Source organism: Gopherus evgoodei, chromosome 6 (genome assembly GCF_007399415.2).
Source record: "Gopherus evgoodei ecotype Sinaloan lineage chromosome 6, rGopEvg1_v1.p, whole genome shotgun sequence".
Lineage (NCBI taxonomy): Eukaryota > Metazoa > Chordata > Testudines > Testudinidae > Gopherus > Gopherus evgoodei.
The window spans coordinates 101,517,444-101,537,346 of NC_044327.1; the positions used below are offsets into that span (position 1 = coordinate 101,517,444).

General features: G+C 39.9%; 1 protein-coding gene across 2 annotated transcripts in view; it reads left to right on the forward strand.

Moving 5' to 3' along the window:
• Positions 1 to 19,903, forward strand: part of PLPP1 (phospholipid phosphatase 1) — a 121,349-nt gene that overhangs the window by 10,627 nt on the left and 90,819 nt on the right. The window contains exon 2 of one of the 2 annotated variants that reach the window (XM_030567544.1): positions 11,857 to 12,011. The exons of the other annotated variant lie outside the window; for it this stretch is intronic. Within the exon in view, the coding sequence (XP_030423404.1) occupies positions 11,857 to 12,011 (155 nt within the window). The remainder of the gene's footprint in view (positions 1 to 11,856; positions 12,012 to 19,903) is intronic. 2 annotated transcript variants of the gene reach the window in all.

Sequence of the window (19,903 nt, forward strand, 5' to 3'; positions counted from 1 at the left end):
ATTAAACTTTTGAGCTGTGTAAGTCATTGAAGAGCTTTAGCTTGTGATATTAAGATACTTTTAAAAGTGACCTACAAAAGATGTAAAAAAATTAAATTTTGTGCTGCTTGTATAATAGTCTCCTTCTTGACATAAAAATATCAGCAAAGGTTTGTTCTGTTGTGGTTTTTCCTGAAGATGTTTTGTGGGCCTCCAATGTTCACTGCACCCCTCCTATTAAGCTATAAGAATTTAATGTCAGCTCTTTAACTGACATCTCTTCTACCAAGTGACAGCAGGTATTGGCATCAAATGGGGGGAGGGATAGCTCAGTGGTTTGAGCATTGGCCTGCTAAACCCAGGGGTGTGAGTTCAATCCTTGAGGGGGCCATTTAGGGATTTGGGGCAAAAATCTATCTGGGGATTGGTCCTGCCTTGAGCAGGGGGTTGGACTAGATGACCTCCTGAGGTCCCTTCCAATCCTGATATTCTATGATATTAATTTACATTTTTTTAGACAAGTTGATTAAAAATGGCTCCCCTCCTTTGTTCTTTGGTTTAGCTTTCCGCGTCGTGTGATGTCATTTCACGAGCTCTCCAGTTACCACAGAATCGTCTTAAAAAGACAGATCTGATTTTTTTTCTAGTTAAAATTAATCTTTCAGACCGCCTGCCTATTTTGTGGGTGCTTCTTTAGATGCAAAAATCCACTTCTACTTCCATCCTTCCCAATACACACATTATTAGCTTTCATGTTTACAGGTCTTTCTGTGGCCTGTATTAAAATCAGAATTTCATTCAAACTCAGGACTCTGTCACCTCTTATTCTCTTCTTAGATCTGTGATCACATCAGCATTAGAAATGGAACTTTCTTCCCAAAGGGAAAGTTCTTAATAGCAGACATATAAAATATATGGCAGGACAGTTGTCGATCTGTATATAGGTAATGGTTCTATTATAAACTTCAACAGGGCAGATAATACCTCTACACACATGAAATATTGTGGTATCTAAGCACTTACTTCTCTATATCATCTAGCTTCCTTCTTCATACAGATAAAAGTTGAGAAAAGTTAGATGAGATGTATCTGAACATACTGTAGAACCATTCTGTGTACTCAAATGTGACAGTTACATAAAAAGCATATTACTTTTAAACTAACTCTGAACAAACTTGTCCAGCTTCAAAAGTAGAAATTTTTTTGCAAAAACAAATACTGTGTCTAATTACTTCAATATTCATTAAAATGCAGCTTATTTTGAAACACTGTAATGACAGTTTAAAGACACAGCTGGTGTGCTCTGGAAACAGTTACAAGTTACGAAAACTCCAGTTTGCCAAGAGAATGCCTGGCTCTGATTTACTAAAATAGTTCTCTTATTTATATTCGGATGCATGCTATTGTGATACAGTATGGAAAAATGGCATGGGCTTAGGTTTTCCATAACAAACTGTAGTTTCTCTGACACTGCCATCATAACCTGGATCTGTTAAGAACCTTGTTTGTTTAAGTAGAACACTGCTGTGCTACATTCTTACTAAGCTGCACAGGAAAGGAGAACCTTTGCGTCTTTCCATAGTTAAAAATCAGTCATGTGTACAGGGTTCATGGTCATTGACTTGAAATTACTTTCAGCAGTTGCAGTCCAATGTATACTAGCTTGGGGTGGAGAAATGGTCAAACCACCTAACTTGACAGGCTTTGAATAAAACCTGAATCACTAGATTCATTTTACACAAAGACTTTTAAGCAGAAAATCTGAGATTGTAGCTGCAGAACTTCTCCACTTGTTTGACAGCCTGCTTCCTTTTTGGAAATAGTGAAGGCAAGATAAGAGTGGGCTGAATAGCTACAAAATCTGGAAAAACAAGGTCTTGACCCTAGGTTGATTTCCTTTTTAATAATTTCATGTGATCACGCTAGTGCAGCCAGATTCAAATTCACTGTATATTCCTACCTGTATTACTGTGGTAAAATCAATTATTCTACTATGTGCTGAATATTTGCAGCAGAATGTACAGGTGGAGTTCAGTAAGATTTACAGGCAGTCAGCAACTCTGAAAACCAGGCCACTGACCTTTCACTGCCTGTTTTCTCCATCTGTAAAACTCAAATTGTACTTGTTTGCATATTTAAAACAGGGGCGGTGAAGATTAATGAGCTCATGTTTTATAAGGCACTTCAAAGATGTTATGTGTAGTTCATTTTTAAGTGAGGTGGATAATGTAGATAATGAACTAGAATCTCATTTCCCATAGAGCTAACATTAATTGGAGGTGAGAGAATAGTTTTAATCCTTACAGTAAATGATTTAAACTGAAATTTCCCCACCCCCAAGAATTTCTATCAACAGTCTCCTCCGAGCCAGAGGACAAATCCTTTCCCCCCCTCTCCTCCTTTCCACTTCTGCACTCCTGAGCAGCCACAGCCATCCTTATCCAGCAGGACTGGCGCAGTAAATGACTTCCTCTTTGAGGTATCATGAGTATCACACCACAGGTGCATTGTGGTTATTACTCTTCTTAATCTTATTCCTTCTCAGTCACCCAGCAAGTTATTGGCATGTTCTCACTAATGAAAAAAGTTGCAAATAGTATGAAAGGAACAGGAAGAAATGTTAACTCAGTTTTATTATAGCTAGTTTATTTAATCAAATGTGTACCCTCTTTGTTTGCCAGGTGGCTTTCTTAAATTACGGTATCAGAATCATTAGATTAGTATAAACATGATTGTTAGCTGAAGCATTTTTAATACTATCTTAGGCACTTACAGTTAGGGCAGGAAAGATCTATTAGCTGGGTGTAAATAGGAAAGACAAGGTAAAGGGAACCTGCCAGTGAGGTCCAAGGGCAGCATTCTGGCAAACAGCCCAGTTTTTCTCCCTTCACTCATTCCTGGCTGCTGGGAATAAAGAGGGTGCATTGATCTCCACCTTCTGTATCTGCCTCTGTCTAGCTACTAGATGTTTTTTGACAAATTCTAAGCACCTCTTTCCCTCTTCTGTTTCAAGGAGCTTTCTGTCTCTTCTCTCTCCCAGTCATTGCAGAACCCCCTGGCTGTTCTGAGGGGCTCTCTCTCTATTGGTCTGTGCTTTGTGCCAGCCTCCTGGCTGCTCTGGGTAAGGTGGTCAGGGAAGAGGGCTCTGATACCTCTACTCCACCAGCTAAGGTGTCTTTGATGTGGTCTTCATCTAAGTGAATAGTCCCAGCATCTTTCTTGGTGGCAGCTACTCACTGACTCTCCTCAGCAATGTGAATCTGACTTGACTTAGTTTCATTGCTGGCCATAGGATTCTGATATGCTGTGGCAAAACTCCCACTGATTGCCAAATTGAATTTTTAATAGTCTTGGGCACTCGCTTCGCACAGAATCTATCTTTCCATTATCCTATAGGAATGTTTGTATAACACTTCTATATTTGCATAGTTGATAGGGAAAACTCAATTTTCCCTGTAGCTTGAATCCTGAGAACCTATGGTTATAAGATTTGTGATGGAATGTTAGCTGAGTGCTGGGCTAGGTCACAGCATAATTCTAGGAATTAGAATACACTTTTACAGGTCACATTCTTAATTTAAAAACATCACTAAGCTTTACTAATGAATAGCATTCAGTTGGAGACTCCTTGTGTGGAGAGGTGTGAGCTGCCTGAGTGATAAGGTGACATGATTTTTGCAAAGCAAGAATACCAGCTCTCTGGCATAACTCTAGAAATTAGCAGGTGTGGCATTTTGAGTTTGACAAACAAGTTCTGACTACATTTAAAGACAAGTTGAAGGAAGACATTGGCAATCTGTCAAATCCATACCAATCTACTTATATTACACAGACTGGATACAAATCAATTTTTTTTAATATTAGGATTTTTAATACATAAATCTATTTGAAATTACGACAACCTCTGTTAAGGCCAAAACTTACTCTAATCTATTAATCACTTTGCTTAATTTTTAAAAAAATAATAATTTGTATATGTTTACTGACAATGTTTTAAAAAAGAAATTAAGACCAATAAACTTCTGGAAGCCACTGGCTAAAGACCTGGAACTAGAGTTTGTTGAATGCTAAGACAGCTTTTTTTTTTTTTTTTTAAACAGTATTGTCCTTTTTGCAAGTGCAGAGAAAATATTTTCTTCATTTCAGTTTTTTTTAGCTAGTTTACTCAATGATTCATTCATTTAAAGTTTAAAAAACTGGAAAGTTTCCTCATCCAGTCTATGAATAAAAGAATGGATGTGGGAGGATGAGATCTACTAATTCTAAAACTTTGAAAGGGTGACAAACAATCCAGTTCATGACCTGCTGATAATACTTGTATTGGTTAATAAATGCCAAATGCGCTTTGATAAGAACAACTGTTTTTGATGCATTTTTATGTATCCAGCAGTTTTAATTAGCCTTCCTTAACTAATCAAAAGAAAACAACCAACTTTAAAATGCTGTTTTTGTGGATTTTAATCGCATTTGTATTCCCTTCCAAATAGACTTGAGACAAATCACAAGTAAAAAATTAATCCTCTTTTAAATGGAAAATGATGAATAATGCATTTCTTTACATAGCAACATAAAAACTAAGAATTGGAATAAATGTAGGGTCAGCTGTATAATTGCTTGAATAACTATGTATAGATATACCCTCCTGGTTTTGAGGAGAAAAGCACCAAAGACCAAGACAGTGTAAAGCAGGGATCTCAAACTCAAATGACCACGAGGGCCACATGCGGACTAGTACATTGACCCAAGGGCTGCATCACTGACACACCACCCTGCTGTCTCTGGCCCCGCCCCTACTCCACCCCTTCCATGAGGCTCCACTCATGCCCTGCCTCTTCCCACCCCTTCCTCAAATTCCCCACCCCAACTCCGCTCCCTCCCTACCCCGCCTCTTCTCTGCCTCCCCCCCTGAGCATGTGGTTCCTCGCTCCTTCCCCTCCCTGCTGGAAAGCACTGCCAAACAGCTGTTTGGCGATGGGAAGTGCCTGGAGGTAGGCAGAGGAGCAGGGACGCAGTGTGCTGGAGGGGGGAGGGGCTGGCAGGTGAGGGGAGCTTGGCTGCAGGAAATAACTTGGGGGAGGGGGTGCTATGGGGAGGTTGGCAGGCCACAGCAAATAACTCCATGGGCCGTATGTTTGAGACCCCTGGTGTAAAGTTTATACTTATTTGCGAATAGTAAGCTAGGAAAAAAAAAATCATGCCATTGGGTCTCTCCCCCCCGTGATGTTCTTACAGAATTGGAGTTTCCCCCCTTATTGAGCAACAAAAATGCTCCTGAAATAGAATAACGTTCTATCTTGTGTATAAAATCTAACTACAAAAGAAACCTTCAAATTTGTAAGCATAATAAAGGGGTTGTGAAAAGAGCTGACTGGAAATCTTCCAGTAAAACTAAGTTTTGCTGGAAAAGGCCGATTTGGTAGGATGAAATGTTTAGTGTAATCTATACAAGATTCACTGAAACTTTGTTGAAACACAGCAGGGTGCTCTGGCTCTGCTTCCCCACCAGCTCTTGAGAAGTGAGGGACAGAGTAGCTGAGTTCTCCAGCAGCTGGCCTGAAAGCCCAAGTGAAATTGACAAAACCCTGAGAGCAGCTGGAAAACCATAAAATTTAGTTTTCCTACAGTGAAATCTTGCTTGAAATGTGAAAATTTTCACTGTATATCATTGCATTTCAGGATGAAACTTTCTCAAAAACGCAAGTTTTTAATGGAAAAGGTTTCCTCCTTTTAGGTCAGCTCTAGTTTTGAACACTGGTGGAGCCTGGTTCTGTTTCCTGTCAAATCACGTTCTTGTCTATGGGAAATACTGTAGCATTTCAGCCAGCTATAACACACTCCTGAGTAAAAGCAGATTTTAATCTTAAATGGCAAATCACTAGTTAATAAAACTGTATTCTGGGTATCCCCTTGGTGAAGCCCCTTCACTGTCAGAATGAGTTCCCAGAGACCCTCAGACAGTATTCCAGAGTTAATACTCTTGTGGTATAAGAAGCTAGTTTAGCGAGCTTTTTCTTGGCCCTGATCTCTGTTGCTGCTTCTGCTGGCTAGCTTGGAGGGGAGCAGAGAGTGTCAAAGAGAGGCTGGCTTCTAGGCTAGCCCTTCTGTCACTAGCTGCCTTTCTCCGTATTGCTCAAAGGTAGTGTTGCCAGGTGTCCAGTTTTTGACCAGAACATGGTCAGAGCAGCAGCACCGCTGACTGGGCCATCAACAGTCCAGTCGTCAGTGCAGCAGGGCTAAGGCAGGCTCCCTGCCTCACTTGGCTCTGTGCAGCTCCTGGAAACAGCGGCATGTCCCTCCATCTGGCTCCTAGGCATAGGGGCAGCCAGGGGTTCTGTGCACTGTCCCCGCCCCAAGTTCCAGCTTCGCAGCTTCCACTGGCCAGGAACCACAGCCAATGGGAGCTGTGGGGGCAGTGCCTGCCGATGGGACAGTGCGCAGAGCTGCCTGGCTATGCCTTTGTGTAGGAGCCAGTGGGGGGTATGCTGCTGCTTCCGGGAGCTGCCTGACGCTAGTTAATAAGAGCCTGCACCCCCTCCTGTGCCCCAGCCCTGAGTTCCCGTGCCCTCTGAACCCCTCAATCCCAGCCCGGAGCACCCTCATACACACCAAACTTCTCACTCCCAGCTGGAGCTCTCACACCCCCTGCATCCCAACTCCCTGCCCCTGTCCTGATCCCTCTCCTGCACCCCAAATATCTCATCCCCAGCTCGGAGTCCCCTTCTGTGCGCCACCCTGGAGCCTGCCAAGTATTACTCTGTTTGACTTCTCATATTCAGGTTCCCCATTCCCAAGTTGTGTTAGTTTAAAATATTTCATTAGGTCCCTACAAAGTGTTTTCAGTTTTGAAGTGAAAATAAACTGTCTTGTTTTTCCTCTTAAATTTTGAGGGGCTATGCCATTTTTAGCTGCAGCCAGTTTCTTTTTTTCTGTTAGACAAGAAGAGTAAGAGTTTCAGGAACATACTTGTGTGCTTAACTTTATGCTGTGGTGCTGTGAGTAGTTCCAGTGCATATGCATAACTTTTTTTATTTTTGTGAATAAAACAAATGCACGAGTATATGTCTGCAGCCCAGACTATGAAACTTGTGCCTAAAACCACTTTTGTTTCAAATTCAGTTAAACAAAAGTGTGTTGTGTCCAAAACATTTCCCTACAATGTTTGCAAATCAAATACTATAGCGTGACTTGTATGTGAGAAACAAAAAGTGAAATCGGTGATGGCTAAGACTGGCTACCCAAACAGCTAAGTTTCTGGCTACCCAAATTGAGGACAGGGGAGAAAGAAGGGTAAATAAGAGCATGATTAGAAGTAAACTAGATTCTTAACATAGCCAATTTTAATATTGGCTGCATGAATAAGGAAATTAGACTTAGAATCTGAGATTTTAAGTTCTTGATGATGCCTTTTTAAAGAACAAGTGTCACCAAACTAAAAGAATAACTTGTGATTTTTTTTTTTAAATGAACTGTGACTGTTCTTAGAACATTACAGTAATGCCTTTGTCCTTTACTCCCAGTTCAGGGTCTGTTACATAACTGCTACTACAGTAATAATCACTTTGGCTTATTTTATAAATAATGTTGAACCATGTTAATGCCTGTATTTAACTTTATATTCTGTCATAACCTCTATAAAATAAAAAAGAACAATAAGTTAACAGAAGGTATGTAATGCTGTGGCTGCAATAATAGATAGTTGTTCTTTTTATTTTAGATTGGTGGTACAAGACACTCCTGTTGCACAGCCAGGAAACTTGAAGATCGCAGCTGTACATGGAGTAAAGACTTTTCCAAGAAACTTCTAATTGTCATGTAGCCCAAGGGGCTACATATGACCTGAAATATGGAGCATGTGTGACCTCATTGTCACAGTGCCAGTGTAGTGTGGGCAACATGCATCTGACCTAGGGTTGCCAATTTTGGTTGGACATGTTTCTGGAGGTTTCATCACATTAATCTTGAATTGAAGATTACATCTTTAATTCCTGGAGACTCCAAAACAATCCTGGAGAGTTGGCAACCCTAATATGAGCCCACTCTGATTGGGGTGCCTTAGTGGGCCTTATTAGGAATTAACACTTTTTTTCTGAATGAACATTGACTTTTTTCTGGCTGGAGGGAAACAGAGACTGGAGAAACTGGTGTACTCTTCAGGGCAGGAACTATTTGCCTCTGCAGATGTGTGCAGTACTTAGTTTACTCTTGGTGCTGCTGGAATACAAGTAATAAATTATTATATAAAGAGCAAGAGGAGGAGAAAAGACAGTCTTTTCCTGTAGCAGCAAAAGAGGCTTGTTTTAGCAGATGCCATCTTACTGGGTGTATGCTCCATTGCCTTTTGTGATCTAAAATTTTTCAAAGATAGAACTGGGTATTTAATAAGTAAGGTGTTATCAAAGTTGACCTCTGTTGGAATTAGGATGCTCTGTGATTTGGGCTAAACTTGAGGGGGCTTGAAATAGCTGGAGATGGGGCAGGGAATGAACAAAAACTGGCTGACTTGCCTCTCATTCCAGTTCTTCAAGGCCAGACATGATGCCCATGTCTCAGCATCTCCTGTAGAAGGAGACTTGACACTTGGCATTTATATTAAGGAAGCTCTCTGTCTGGGCATCACTAATAAATAGGCTTGGCTGATAACAATTTTAAAAATAATTTACATGGATATTATCCATGTTTGTTCTATGCATTTTTAATTTTATAATTTATTTTGGAAATCTTTAGTTGTCCAAAATTTTGGACAATGTGGGGGGATCAGACAATTATTTAGTAACAGATGTTGAGATGCAAGAAATTAAAGCTTTATAGTCATTAAAACACACACATTGTCAATATCACATGCCAAAATAAATATAGTAAAGATCCAGAAATCAAACTCTAAATTCTCAAGCAGTGTTTTTCTTACTCTGCCTATCTGTAAATTTTTCTTATCAATGGAAATATTTGTGTGTGTGGTGTGGTGAAATTGACGTTCACTGGCACAGATAAAAATCGAATCCTTCCAAATCTAATCTACTTGTAAACACTTACTGTGATCGGAAGTCTGTTGTGCATAGCATTTTGTAGTTCTGGTAGACGAGGGGCTCTACAAGGATGCAGAAAGGAAGGGGGCTCATCTCTGAAAGTTGAAGGTGTCTGGAAGAGAACTACAACACACTGAGAACTCTAGATTAAAATTTTGGAAGTGGAGTGGTTTTGAGGATGAAAGTGACTAACAGGCAACTTAATATGGGGAACACCAATTATGTTTGTATATTGATAAGGTGACTAGTGGATTATTGAATAGAATGTTAGCTACTTTGGAAAAAACGAGTTCAGTGAGAGCTGTTCTAATTATATGAATTGCACAATGCAGAGATACTAGAGAAAGTTGAGAAATTAGTTGGTAGAAAACAAATAAACTAAAAAAATAAAGAAGTTTGGTAGATATCTATATAAATATAGTTATCTATGTATATTCTGACCACAAACAATCTTAATTAATGAATCCAGGAAGATGTGGGTTTTCAAAAACAAAGACTCTTCAGAGAGTCTCTCTGAAGTGTTGTGCAAGTCAAATGAACTGGAATTTGGGGTCTGTTGCATGAATGCACAAACGATGTCAAGGTTTTACTCTTCTCCCACCACACCGACTTTTTTCTTCCTCTATTTCAGGTTGCAAAAGCCTCAGAGTATCACTACCTTTCTATGCCATTTGTCTGACTTCCTCTGCTCCTACTAATCTATGCCTTAGAGTTGTCTTTTACCCTGTTTCTTCTTCAAAATCAGGTCCTTTTCTGTGAAGTTTGTTGTTGATAGTGGGCACATGCCTCTTTGACTTTCTTCAAGGCACAGTACTCTTCAATATTTTGAATTGTAAGTTCTTTAGGGCTAAGATCTTGAACCCATTCTATGTTAGAGTATTTTACTTACCGGCAAGTGTTGAATTTCCTTTTACTGCTATATAAAGAAAAATATGGAAGACTGGATTCCTTAGATTAGAAAGGAGTTTTGACTCCCTCTGTGCTTTTAAAGTCTTGTGTAAAGGCTTTTGAAGGAAATCACTGCTTCACTTGAGAAGGAGAGATGTCATTCAGCGATGGATAAATGAGGTGGTGCTTCGGATCTGAAATAGGTTTAGGGTAGGATATGGGGTGAATCAGGATTATACCTAAAGTCTGAAGGTGCTGAACTCTGAGCTGTCTTCACAAGGTTTGGGTCTTTTCTGTACTAAAATATGGGCCCCATCTGGTTTTGGCTGTGACGCGAAACCAAAACTGCAGGGCTGGTTTGGATTTGGACCTTCTGAGACTCTTCCCCCATACTTACTCGAACATATGTAGGGATTTAGATTCCAGGGTGTAGCTTTTGCCCACCTCCATCTTCAGTCTCTGAATTATTCAGTCTGATCTTTAGGCGTGCAGAGCTCTTGACAGCATTACTCGAAACTTTACAAATTTGTTAATTGAAGAGGATGGAAGAAAATCAATTAGGAATTAAGGAATGGACACAGGTTAAGAAAAAACAACTTGATACGAATCTTTAATAGGAATTAATATCTCTACAAATTTGTGTCTGTTAGCATAGCTAATGTTCAGTAGCCCTACTGGAGTAAAAACAACAAGGAGTCCTTGTGGCACCTTAGAGACTAACAAACGTATTTGGGCATAAGCTTTTGTTGGCTAGAGCCCATTTCATCAGATCATGAAATGGACTCTAGCCCAGGAAAACTTATGCTGAAATACATTTGTTAGTCTCTAAAGTGTCACAAGGTCTCCTTGTTGTTTTTGCTGATACAGACTAACATGGCTACCACTCTGAAACCTACTGGCTTAGTTTATTACTGAATTCAAATGGCTCTTTAGCCAGTAGAGGCATGTCCTTTGTTCTTTAGAGGAACTGAGTATTTCTGTTCTGCTTTATGTAAAAGTTGTATCCAGGCTTGTAGACACTGCAGAGAAATAGTGAATCTTACAGTAGAAATCCATTTTTGTAAACAAGCTCTCTGTTGTTAAGCCAGCCCTGAAAGCCTCAATGGTAAGGAGATTAATGTAAAAGTTCTCTTCACGTAAAAAAATTATCAATATTTGGTTATTTGTCTCACAGCTACTTTTTAGAAATGATACATTATTAAATCGATGAGATTACTACTGGAAGAGCTCAAATATGAAGGGCCATATCCTATTCACTTTATGCATGTCCTATTTAAAGCCTACAATAATTGTATATAAAATGAGGCAAGCACATTTTTTGTCACAATGTTTAAAAAAAAATTATAAACTAGCTTATTCCATTCAGGATGTCCAGTTTCCTGATGTCTTTGAAATTCCCCTCCTCTTCCCATTTCAGAACTATGTTTTTCCCATCATGAGACTTGGTCCCTTTTTCCCTTCTCCAAAAAAAAGTTTGAAAGGTTCTCCTTCCTTTGGTTTCGAAACTCAAATTTTTAATGATATATTTAAACTGTTCTACACACTGTTAATTCAATGAAAGATCAATGTCATCTTAAAAAAAGAATGGGGCCATATTCTGCCCTCCAGTATTCTTGTTAACTAAAATTGGAGTTGAGTGGCACCTCAGTTTCATAGGCTAGAACTTGGCTCAGTACCTGGCAATGTTTTCATCAATTAAAAAAACCAAGACTTTGAATGCCTTTATCTACCTCCAATTTCTGCGATTATTGGCAGGTGACATTGTGTATTGTTCCTAACTAAGAGGCAGCCTTTACATTTGCTGTAGCAAGGGTTGGGCAAGCGTGTGCATTGCATGGTATCTAATATCCTGCACTGACTCAAGGGAAACTTAAGTTTTGCATGTTGTTTTGAAGCTTTCTCCATGTCTGATAAAGTGAATTTTAATTTAACCCTTTGTATCTTTTTTTTTCCCTTCCCCCAACAGCTGGCTTACCCCTGGGTGTTCTAAACTTGGCCAAAATAAAGCCATATCAGAGAGGCTTTTTCTGTAATGATGACGGCATCAAGTATCCATTCCATGACAGTACTGTCACATCCACTGTCCTCTATGCAGTGGGGTTCACCCTGCCCATTTGCTCTGTAAGTAGCCAAATTTCTAGCCATCTGTGTGTGGGTGGTGGGGAAAGACTTAAGAGGGTTCAAATAGGTTAGGGGTATGCAACCTATAGCATGCGTGCCGAAGGCCGCACACGAGCTGATTTTTCAGTGGCACTTGCACTGCCACCGGACCAGGGTGCTCTGCATTTTAATTTAATTTTAAATGAAGCTTCTTAAACATTTTAAAAACCTTATTTACTTTACACTGTACTGCATATTATACACAGTTAGAAAGCTAGATCTTATGACTGCCTTCTTAAAATAAATAGACACACATGCCATAAAAATGGTTAAACAAAAGCTCTACAAATGTTTCAGGGAGGGAATTAACTAGCATAAAGCTCCAAAACCAGAAAATTAATATATTGGTTTTTGTCTTTAAAATATGAAATTTGGAATTCATAGAGTAAACTAAAATTTTCATCTCAGTAATCAAGGTGAAACTTCATATTATATACTTTCATCATGCCTTTTTGCAAAGAAAAGTGTAACACATTTCAGGACTCTCACAAAGATGCAGGCTTTATCAAGCCTTAAGGAAGCCTACTGCAAACTGGCCAATAAATATTAAGTTTTTCAGGCACAGATGTGAAATCCACCACTGGCATGGGCACAGGTGAACATGGTAATTACATATCTGTCTAATTTCAGACATGCAGATTAGATGTACTTGCACATTTTTCAAGTGCAATGAAGGATAGCATCAGAAAAATGTAAACTATGCACGATAATTTAAAACACCTCCTCCTTTTCTTTTAGACTTAAACTTAAACTAAAAATGGTCTCTCCATCCCAGGCTTACTTAGGCTTAAACTTTGTTGCCTTTCAGAGAGGGGGAATCATGTTTGAGCCTTCTATGACAGCTAGGTTATAAAGGACTTTTTGTAACTTTTAATTAAGAGTAATAAATAAATAAATATATATATATACACCCATGTACTGCTTTTTAGATCGAGTGCCTGAAATATCCTTAACTGCAAAGATTTTATTGTTGACTTATTACAAACCTGCTTCCTGAAACCAATACTCTGATCAACTTCAGAAGACTTTGTGCAAGCTCGGTAATTCTTGGCTTTCTGTGCTCTTGTGTTTTTTCTTTACTTCAAGAGCACATGACATTACTATGTTAATATTCCAGATCTCTGATAAAGCAGACAGATTTGTATATGCTGCCTGATACCTTCTACACAAGTAACTTAACTAGCATAAGGAATTGTGCCAAAAAATAAGCACAATTGTATTGTATTTGAACAACTCAAATGAAGAGATTCTCAAGGTTTTTTGTTATTTTTTTTAAATAAAAGCATGAACTTAAAGCCAGAACTTCAGGCACTGATTGAGAGCATACACTATGTTCCTTTGTAGGATATGCAAGGGAAAAACTTTCTGAACACGTCTTACCTACTTCATATCAGATTAAGGTCACTAAATCTGTTTATAGTTTTTTCCAACTGAGCCACTGGATTTATTTCTTTGTGAAGTCAACCGATTGATTCTTCTAGATTGCCACTGACATGGATAATTAGTTCACACACCCTGAGGTGCAACCAAGTGGCCTTAGTAAAGCTAAGTCATCTTTTTTCTATCTGAAAGTTTTTTGTGCTAATATATGATGATGCATTCAGATTGCAGGCAAAACTGATATTATATATTGGCTGTTATGTGTGTAGGTCCTGCTTCTAGGAATTGAGAATATAGGCTTTGCTTTTAGGATGGGTACTGCTTTTTAAAGCAGAGACACTGTTGGGAGTTTCTGATGGATAACCAACTTGACTTGAGCTCGTAGTGTGATGTGATAGATTTGATCTCAGCCAATCCTTGGATGTGTAGGTAGGGGGAATGTCAAATAGAAGCAGGGAGGTGGTGATACTGCTGTGTATGGCAGTGTTCTTCAATTGCAGGCTTTACATTGGGCCTATTGGGCATCAGCTGTTCCCATCCTGCTCCCCTCTAGGGGCTCTTTTGTAAGAGCAGCACTACTAGCTGGGGCTCCTGACAACTCCAACCCATGCACTGCCCTACTGGTCCTGGCTGTAGCATCACTGTACTGGCCTGCTTTTCAGACGCCCACCACAGCCTCTGCCCAGGCCAGCACCTGCCAGCTCAGAGGATGCCCTGCAGCCGGGCAGGGAAAGGGACCAGAGTTGCTGAGATTCCAAGCTGGATAGAAGGGAGGGAGGGGGCAGCAGGGAGTAGGATGGAACAGCTGATGCCCAATAGGCCAAACAGAAAGCCCTCATGGGCATCTCCAGTCCCTGCTAGGTGGCACCTTTTCCTTCCCGGCTGCAGAGTATCCTGGGGGGGAGGGAGGGCACAGAGGCAGGTCAGCATGGGGATGCTGCAGCCAAGATCAGCAGTGACTGGAGCTGCTGGTATCCCAGCACACAGCCAGAGCTGATGGGCAAGGCCATCCTTGGTTGGAGCTGGAGCCAGGTATCAGGGCCAACCTTACAGCAAGGTCCCCAGGTGCTGGGCAGGCACTTCATGGACATGAGCTGGGCACAGGCAGCAGGAGAGAGGGGTGGGATGGGTTCTGAGGGGGGGTCACACCTGCTTCAGGTCTTTCCCAGCTTCCCCATTCTCCCCTCCTTCCTCCTATCCTTCCTCATTCAAGAAGTACTAAGCAGGCTTATGCCTTTTGCAGCAATCCCCTTCCTCCTTTCACCCTCAGGACCATAAATCCTGATTACCCCAATTAGCATCGGGGAGACACTGCTCATTCAGATAACCATATAATAAAATATGGAATGATAGTGGATAGTGAAAAGAGGAGAAACAAACTGAAGTTCATCCCCAGCTGTGCACTTGATTGGATTAACATTCTGTGTGCCATTCAAAAATCAACTAGTGTGACATCTTTGGCATGCATGCCATAAATTCTCAATCCCTGCCAACAAGGTGAAGGGTTCTCTTGGTTTCACTAGAGAGCACAAACCTGAAGAGCCCTTTGGCCTGCCAAAATTGGGACATTGCCTTATCTGGTATCTCAGAAAATGTTGTTTAATGCCATTGGTCTATTGCATTAGTGAGATGGCTACTGTAGCCAGTTCTGGTACTACTTCAAAAAAGGGTTTTGAGAAATTGGCAAGGGCTCAAAAAAGAGTTACAAGAATGATTTGAGGTCTGGAATACCTATCTCACAACAAGAGACAAAAATATTTGTATTGAATCTATTAATTTGCCCAAGAGAGTGTGAAGAGGTAAATAAGTAAGTGATGACTTGCCTATAAGCCTCTACATGTCTAATTTAGCAGACAAGGGGATAACATCCAATGGCTGGAACCTGAAGCTAGACACATTTAGACTAGACACAAGATGCAAAATTTTTAGTGAGGGTAATTTAGCCACTGGAACAACTTAATGGGATATGGTGGACTACATACAGAGTTACGTGGTGATGCAGGAATTACTTGGTGAAGTCCTGTATCAGTGTTAGTCTAATATGACTCCCTATAATATCATAATGGTCCCTTCAGGTCTCAAAGTGCGTGTGAAATTTTAGTTTGTACTGACATTGTTAGTGCTTTTTCTGTAGTCTGTTGTAAAACTAGGCAACTAGACAAGTTGATGTATCCTCTGGAGGACTTCTGCATACCCCCAAGGATACGTGTACCGCTGGTTGAGAATCACTGAGCTACAAGACCTGGAGGCCTAGGGCCATGCAAACAGGAATAAGTCACTTCAGACAGTCAGTTGCAATAATCTGAGTGGCTCATGTCCATGAGGTGTCTGCTATCATGTATCCAAGTAAGAGGAGCCTTTGACATACCTATCTCTCATGTAAAGATTAGATCTGCAAATGTCTGGCTCCATATTATCTAATAAATGTCTTGATGTCTGTCAATATTTTTGTAACTTCTAGTAATAGAACAGATACACAGTGAAACAGCATCGCTGATGGCTTTCAAAATCGTTTAAAATATTGATAGGTAACAACAGTTTCTTGTTTGTAAACAGTGGAAGTATGAAGCATTTTTGAACAGTTAGGTATTTCAGCAATGACAACTCTTTATGGTATAGATGTTTGTTTCTCTCCTTTTCATTTTTTTCCCCTCTTCGATTTTTTTTCCCCTCTTTTCGTTTGGATTTTGGCAGGTGGGTCTGTTAAAGGTCTTATAGTAGTTTAAAATTCTCCTTTGCTTTGAAGGCATGTAGAATGACATGTTTAAAATATGTAAAGTTTGGGTGGTCGTGTAGCGTTTTGTCTGCTGCTTTTAAATTAAGACTTATTTGACTTGGCAAAACTGGTCTGTAAGTGGCATGTCTGTCTAAAGGGCATCTACTACCTTTGTTCCTTTGCCAACTTTAACATGCTAGGTATGAAGCTTAATGATACATGTGGTAAGAGAGAACTTAATCAAAACACCTAAAGGGAACTTTCTGAAAATAATACTCTGACTCAACTTTTTTTTTTCCAGCAAACTGCTGTGGTGCATGCTTTGGAGGCCTCTTTGTCAAGATCTGTGGGGAGATGCCTTCTTAGGCAAAGGCTCGTTATTCTATAATGTGGAACAGTAAAGTATATTGCAGTTCTGCAAAACCAATGTAAAATAGAACAGGTTTTCTCACATACAGTAACTACTTACTTTTTTTAATCGTAAAAATGATTAACTTTCAAATAAAACCTACCTGTCACCCCACTACTTGGAAAAGAATTAATAGCAGAGTGCTGTAGTGAAGCCTCTGACTATCTAAATTTTCATTACATTGGCAGAACATGCCATTGCCACTGTACACACTTTATCAATATTTTTGTAATTAGTTTAAACATGTTATAAATATTTCTAATGCTGTATCCTTTGTGAATGAACAAACTTGGTAATGTACAGAAGGTCAAGTATTAGTTAAAATAGCAATATTTTATTAGGAACTTACAGTACACACACACCACCCCATCCCACAGAAAAACTTTTTCTTTTTTTTTGGTAAAAGGGTAATGAGCTTTGTATCTTACAGAACTTTGGTCTCCTCCTCCCCCCCTGCGTGCGTGCTCCCCCCCTCCCAGTTTGCTATCTCCTGGGAAGCTTTCTGGGCAATGCTAGTGAGTTTCATAACCTAACAATTTGATTGCACATCTCAAAACAATCATCTAATAGCCTCCATTACATTTCAGATAAGAATGGTTTATCAAAGTGTTTGAACTGTTGCACTTGTTAGCTGTTTCCTCAGAATGGGAAATCATGCCTTTGCTATGCTCTGCTTGATGCAAGTCAGATACTGTAATATATTATCTCAAGTGAATATGACTCAATTGTTTTGATTAAAGGGTGAGGTTTGTAAATTGATGATTAGAGTTTGTAAGAGGTATTTAAGCTTAGAGAAATGGTGGTGTTTGGGTGGGTTGGCTTTTTAAATGTGCTCTACAATTGGCAGTGGCTGGAGCAGCAAGGGTAGTTTGTAGTACTACATATCTTGTAAATACCATGATTATACCTTTTGCTTGAAGAACAGATTTTATGGATATGTATTCTCTCAATAGTTAAGGTTGCAGCCCGCTTCGCTATAGATGTAACTGAGGAAGAGAACTTAAGTACCTTTTCAGACTTTACATTGGCATTGCTATATAAGTCAATGGATATGCGCTGTACTGATCAGCTCAAAGGTCTGTCTAGTTAATTCTATTGGCTCCAACAATGGCCAGTGCCAGATGAAGGTGTTTGGAAACCTTATAGTGCACATATTAGGAAGAAGTTTGCCTAATTTGTCAGTTGCTAGTTACTTTATGCCTCGAAGCTTGAGGAATAATACCAGTCTACACTGATGTTCTTGTCTGTATCTAGTTATCTATTGGCCTCGTTACCTTGTGATGATTAATTCAGTAGCCTAATATATTATGCTCTTAGTTTTTTTTTTCCTCAAGCCATGTCTCGACTTCAAAATTGTCGACCTAACTTACCTCTGCATACGATCACCATAGTTATTAAATTGCTTGTGTGTACACTTGGCTTCTTGTGTCAGCGGTGCATGTCCTCACTGTTAGTGCATGCATAGATTGTGTTGTCAGTGTGGGGTGTTATGGGGAGGCTCCTGAAAGGCAGTAACAGTCGATGTATGCAATGCAACATTTACACAGATGCTGCATTGACCTAATAACATTGACTGACTGTGATGGTATGCTGCTTGGGGAGGTGTTACTAAATCGGCATAGAGAGAGAGGCACTTACCTCAGTGGGAGCCAAATTTAAGTGAATGAAGATGCTTCCATAGATAAGTCCACATAAGCTGTCTTGCATTGACCTAACTGTTTAGTGTAGACCAGGCCTTAGTCTTTTTTTTAAATATTTCCTTCTTTTGACTCTTTCTATAACTCTCCCATAGAACAAAAGGGATAAACTGGCACTCCCATTTACTTCTTTAAACATCAGTTAGTTTATATAGTTGTCATAGTCCCCTTACTGTTTCTTCTTGCTAAACAGTCCTGGTCTTCAGTCTCCCTTTGTATGGCAATTTACCTCCCTCCCCCTGCCTTATCTCTTTATTAATTTGCATCACTATAATTTTAAGACTAATACAGAGATGACAATGTGTTACAAGATTAAATAATTTTGCCACCTCATTGCTCACTTCCTCCTAGCCCTCCTCACTACTCCTCCCACCCCCAGTCCTAGTATGGAGTATTGGACCACTTTACCTTTTGAACTTTTTTTGCAATAATAAAAATTTATTTATTCTTAGTCAGCTGGCGGAGTCACAAATAATGTTAGGTTTTTCAAAGAGTGGAGGAAGTCTCGGTACAAATTCTTCAATTCTGTTTTCATTCCTAACACTTGCTCTAACTAAATCTTATTTAAGTGAGCGTCTCTTATATCCTGCAAATTGCATTTTAAAACCAGCCTTTAGTTAGTGAAAGAATTCTGTGCATGCAGTAAGCTATTAGTAAGGCTAGAAAAGTTTGAAGGGGATGTGTTCACAGTAGCTGAATGCAACTTTCTGTAGCTTCTGATGGAGAATGCCCTTAGGTTTTGTCAAAGGAATATTTTTTTATTTAAATTTCATAATGCAGGAATCTTCTCCAGGAAGACTGGAGAGAGTCCATATGTACTGTTATGAGTGGTGGTTTTTTAAATAATAGGTACAGTATATACCAGATGCTCCACAGTACTTATGATGGACTGTAATACTTCATTCAGTTCTGGGCACTCAAGATGATTGATACCATACTGATGAGTTTATGGTATAAGAACCTGAACAGAATAATCAGGTTGGACTGAACACAGAGTGGCAGGAAATCGGGAAGAGCAAGACTCAAAAATACATGTCATTTTCTCCCTGCTCTTCTTACCTCGGGAATCTTCATAGAGGCTTTTAAAATATCAAGTAAAGCTTGGCAGTAACCAAAAGAAGGTGAAATCATATAGCAGCTTGATTCCTGTCTATTGTACGTTCTTGGATGGCTCTTCCAGTGGAAGTGATGGAAGTCCCATCCTTAGATGTTCCTAAAGCTGAAAGGACACACTGCAGGGAACATGCGTAGTATAGTGACGGGAGGATGGATTAATGTCTTAGGCCTCGTCCAGACTAGGGGAGGAAAATCGACTTAGATACGCAACTTCAGCTACGTGAATAACGTAGCTGAAGTCGAATATCTAAGATCGAATTACTCACCCGTCCAGACGGCGCGGGATCGATGTCCGCGGCTCTCCGTGTCGATTCCGGAACTCCGTTCGGGTTGATGGAGTTCCAGAATCGATGTAAGCGCGCTTGGGGATTGATATATCGCGTCTAGTCTAGACGCGATATATGGATCCCCGAGCAATCGATTTTAACCCGCCGATACGGCGGGGTAGTCTGGACATGGGCTTAGACTCTTCCCTTTCTAAATTCTGTATAAATCATAATGAGTTACTTGATCACTAAATTCAAGTGGAATGAGC